Here is a 5,139-nt window from a genome sequence, read left to right as displayed (position 1 = left end):
TGGTTTTATGTCTAAGTCTAAGGGTTATTAAAAGAATTTAATGATACATGTACTAAAACAGCATAAACCCCACAAAGTTTTAAATGTTATTAAAGTCGTTGTCATCACGTATTAAGTGGTTTTGTGCAGAGTCTTCCACCAGGCTTCCAGTCTTGGCTTCTCCTCCTCCACACAGTGTGTCTTTGAGCAAGCCTGTGGCTTCTCGGAGGCTCAGTTGTGTCTTCAGTAAAATAAGCAAATTGACTTGGATGAGCAATGTGCCTCCTTCTAGTTCCGGTATTCAGTGATTCTACCTTAAATCATGTTTCTACTGCATAATGTCTGGAAAACAGGAATGTGACAGCGAAATTAGAACCTATACACCTTTGAGTGTGTGTATGTTTGGCCGACACAGTTGGGGGAAGGTCTTCTGGTGACTCAGCCTGTGCCTTGACAATTGATAAGGGGAAAGAAAAGGCCCCTGGTACAGTGAGTTTGGCGTTTTCATTACTGTCACAGAGGTTACGGATCACTGCATGGCCAATACCATGAATTGTCAAAAAAAAATCTAGTGTTAACACAATTAGATTGTGTCATTTCAGCCAGGTTCAGAATGCTCTTCCGAAAATGAATGCCCTCTATGTATATAAACAACCTTCTTTCACTCAGGCCATATGATCTACATAGCCGGGCATCTCTATTAACTCTTAACTCACAGAGTTTCAGTGGAAAATAATGAATACAAAATGAAATACTACAGAAATGACAGCCATGCACAAATAAGCAAGCATCTTTTTAAAACTAATGCCTATCGTTCAATGAGCTTGTGTGCCAACTACAAATAAAAGGGGGAAGTTTAAGCTCTTTGAGGACAGGGAACATGTCTTCATCATTCCTACACCTCTCAAAATGCTAGCATGGTGCCTAGCGCGTAGAGGCTTGGGAAAGGGTATAGAGAGTGAAAGGAACTAAGCAAAGGCCATTCGGTTACTGATGGGCTTTAAATCAGTGTTTCATAACTTCAACACTGTTGACATTTTAAGCCAGATAATTTTTTTTTCTTGTGGGGGGATATCCTGTGCATTGTAGAATGTTTACTGGCAACCCTTACCTCTCTACCCATTAAATGCCAGTTAACACCCTGCACACACACACACACACACACACACACACACAGTTGCAACAACCAAAAATGTCTTCAGATATTACCAAATGACCCCTGGGGGTGAAATCTCCCCAGATTGAGATCCACTGTTTTAAAGTATTAAAAAAAAGAAAAAACCAGACCCATTGCTGTCAAGTCAATTTCGACTCATAGTGACCCTATAGGACAGAGTAGAATTGCCCCATAGGGTTTCCAAGGAGCAGCCGGTGGATTTGAACTGCCGACCTTTTGGTTAGCAACCGTAGCCTTTAACCACTGTGCCACCAGGGTATAGAGGTACTCTTTAAAACCTACTGAAGGTTAAGACACTTTCATAAATAAACTCACTCATTGTACTTCCCACTGAGTTCATCAAATAAGTGTGCGGTGTACCTATCAGAATTGGCAGGTCAGCCTGGGTTCTCAGCCCGTAGTAAGCAATAAGGCACTTCAAACAGAATCCAGTTAAGCTAGCACTTATTAAACATCTACCAAATGTCAGGGTGTTTTCAGATCGCTTATCTCATTTAAATCCACTGTAACTAATTTGTTCCATAATCATCTCATGAAACAAAAACAGGCTTCCTTTCAAATTTATAAATAAACTGAATGTATTTTATTTTAAAGAAAAATGTGTGAAACCAGTCTTTATTGTCCTCTTATCCATTGTTAGTGGAGTCCCTGAGTGGTGCAAACAGTTAAGCACTCAACCACTAACCAAGAGGTGGGTGGTTTGAACCCACCCAGAGGTGCCTCAGAAGAAAGGCCTGGCAATCTGCTTCCAAAAGGTCGCGGCATTGAAAACCCTAGGGAGCAATTCTATTCTGCACACATGGGATTGCCATGAGTCCTAATCAACTCAACAGCAGCTGATTTGATTTTTTGGTTTTATCTGTTATTATCCCTTACAGAGTGTTTTAAGTGGAAGTTTTGTTGGACCAAAAGTGAGTCTCAAACAGAAATAGAAAAGCACAGTTGTACTGGAAAGTGTCAGACAGACCTGTGAGTCTCAAACAGAAATAGAAAAGCACAGTTGTACTGGAAAGAGTCAGATAGATCTGGGTTAAACCTCAGTGCTGCTGTTTTCATAGCTGTGTTAACCCTGAGCACATCACTTCACCTCTCTGAGCTGCAGTATTTTCATTTGAAACTATATATATATATACACACTCACACATGCAATGTTGTGTTGCAGTGTTGTTTATATGAAAGAACGTAATGAATGTGAGGTACCTAGCACGATGTCTTACTCATTGGCACACACTAGTGTCATTATTTCAAGTGCAAGTTCACTGGGATAAAAGGTACTCATCAAGTTCTATAATCATTCACTGTCTGATAAGCAGTCAGATTTTCTAAATTCTGAAAAGTCAGGGCAGGGAGGTCCTCTCAATGACATTTTGAAATTCAGCTACTAAATCACACCTTGCCGTGCCCTCGCTTGGGGCTCAGCCAATGACTGGTGTTTCCAATGCCGAGTTAGAAATTATTGAGAGAAGACAAGTTTCCAGGGGCATATTTGTTGTAAATCTCTGGAACAGATGAGATGAGGGGAGTGTGGGAGGGTCAATACAGCAGATGCACACCATATACTGTGAGGAATGAAGGGCCAGCTGTGAAGCTGCCATCAGCTATATCCATCTTCACAGATTACCCACATGCCCCAGAGGCCACAGTGCTTTGGGAAAAGACCTAGGACACCTACTCTTTTTTTCTTTTTTTCTTTATGTGGATATATGCTTTTATTCCTTTTTTTTTCTTATTGTTGTACTTTAAGTGAAAGTTTATAATTCAAGTTAGTCTCTCATACAAAAATTTATACATACATTGTTACGTGACAGCACACTCCTCCTTTCCACCCCTGATTTCCTGTATCCATTCAACCAGTTCCTGACCCTCTCTGCCTTCTCATCTCGCCTCCAGACAGGAGCTACCCATTTAGTTTCATGTATCTACTTGAGCTAAGAAGCACACTCTTCACAAGTATCATTTTATGTCCCATAGTCCAGTCTGATCTTTGTAGGACACCTATTCTGCATTCAACAAAGTGTTTGTTAAACATCTACTATGTGCCAGGATTCAAAGCCTGGTTCTACCAGTTGCTAGCTATGTGAGCAACTTAGCAACCTTCACTTTCCTTCTGTAAAATGGGGATGAGCCTACCTCAGATAATGTTTTTGAGGATTAGAGATGATGTATGTGGCATTTCTAACAGTGTCTAACACCTAGAAGGCACTCAATAAATGGATATCACTGCCCAGCTAAAACAGTTTCTAACTCAGGTCTCTAGGGTGGAGTCTGCAAATGTACATTTCTAAAAAGTGGCCAGATGATGCTGATGTTGCTGGTCTAGGGACCATCCCCTGAGAATCACTACCTTACCCATCAGAGAGGACAAGCACCATCCATATGATCAAGAGACAAAGATAAATAGTACACGGGAGCAATTCAAATGTTCAGCTGATTTATCTTGTGATAGGAAAGGAGGTCCTGTGATCTGACTCATAATATAACCAGATCCCGGAGGTTTCTATGGAATATAAATGGTTGTAGCCAGTCACTTAAAATGTTCTCCTTTCTTTTACATGGTCTCTGTGTAGCTCCAACCAAATCATCTGCGTCCCACGCCAGCGACCCCACTGCAGATGACATCTTCGAAGAAGGATTTGAAAGTCCCAGCAAAAGCGAAGAGCAAGAAGCTGTAAGTGACTGGTTTGTTGTTTCAGTTTTCGTTTTTCCTTAAAGTTAAAACTCCGAGATCTGAAATGGACAATGCATGAGGAAACCTACCTAGAAAAGCATGCTGACTCAGACTCTTAAATGCCAGAGGAGTTGCTAAAGGGGCTTTATTTTATGTTCAAAGGAGTCAGCTGGAAAAAAAGTCCTTATATTAAGTTATTACTAGCTGTTCTTGCTTTTGTGGGTGTGGCATCATCTAACTGGAGTTGCTCCCCCTTTTGAGATAACTGATTCTGTCTGCTGCATGAAAATATGCCGAACTGTCGTATGTTTTCAATTGTTGAAAAGAAAGGGAAAAAAAGTGTTATCTTCTTGTGTTCTAGCCTGATGGATCACAGGCCTCATCCAACAGTGATCCATTTGGTGAGCCCAGTGGGGAGCCCAGTGGTGAGCCCAGTGGTGATAATATAAGTCCACAGGCCGGTAGCTAGATAGCGCAGGTCTGGGTAGGTATCTGTCCTTTTTATCTCCTTCCCCCTTAAGCCCTCTGCTTTCTCTTGTGCTTGTTTTTCACGTCTAAAGCCACATTCCTGACGTTTGCACCATTTTTCTTTGCCTGAGGTGTATTCCCAGTGTTTGCACCATCGCTGCTTGCCTGGTGTCTGTTTTTCATCTTGTTTTTCCTCATGGATGCATGACCTTTGACATATACTGGGAGGTGGGGAGCGGGGTGAGGAGGAATGGGGAATGGTCATCTGGTTTTATTAATTGTGTATTCCGAGTGGGTGTTGGGGGTCGAATGAGCCCTGATCATCATCACTTCTTAACATGGATTTAGTTTCTGAAAACGCCAAAATTCCAAGATGGATATATTATGCCCACTCTAATAATTTCTCAGTGTAGCGTGGTCCAGATGCTTTACTCCTTTAAACAAAATGTCACTGCTTTTGCCTACACTCAGCAGATCAAAAGAGGTCACCCATCAAACACACTGAGGTGCCAGACTAAGAAGCAAAAACAAGCAGTGCTTGAAATACGATTGATCCAGATGTAAGATTATAGAGCCCTTTTTGTCTAGTCCTATGATGGGGCTTCGCACCGTTTCCAAAGTGAAAGTGAAATCCAAAGCCCAAGGACGCACAGCATTCACATCTGAGGCTCTGCTGTTTGCACCTGTGCTGCAGTATGTGGCTTGCCACAGAGTCACTTCAGATTCCATCAGCAGTGACTTCGTGAGAGGTGTACTTACGTTTACTAGAAGTGGCTTTTGGCACTTGAATTTCAATACATCTGATCTGATGAAAAGAAAGAGGAGCTGATGAAGAGAACCTTCTCAG

At 41.7% G+C, this 5,139-nt stretch overlaps 1 protein-coding gene across 1 annotated transcript in view; it reads left to right on the top strand.

Moving 5' to 3' along the window:
- The window catches only part of DAB1 (DAB adaptor protein 1), a 330,881-nt gene extending 326,588 nt beyond the window's left edge, over nucleotides 1–4,293 (top strand). Inside the window, 2 exon segments of the mRNA XM_023730515.1 lie at nucleotides 3,724–3,824; nucleotides 4,186–4,293. Of these exon segments, the coding sequence (XP_023586283.1) occupies nucleotides 3,724–3,824; nucleotides 4,186–4,293 (209 nt within the window).
- Nucleotides 4,294–5,139: the final 846 nt, after the last annotated feature.

This window comes from Trichechus manatus, unplaced genomic scaffold (genome assembly GCF_000243295.1).
Source record: "Trichechus manatus latirostris isolate Lorelei unplaced genomic scaffold, TriManLat1.0 scaffold00003, whole genome shotgun sequence".
NCBI classification, from domain to species: Eukaryota; Metazoa; Chordata; class Mammalia; order Sirenia; family Trichechidae; genus Trichechus; species Trichechus manatus.
Note: the sequence above shows the minus strand (reverse complement) of the source record. Positions and strands in the feature narration are given on the sequence as shown.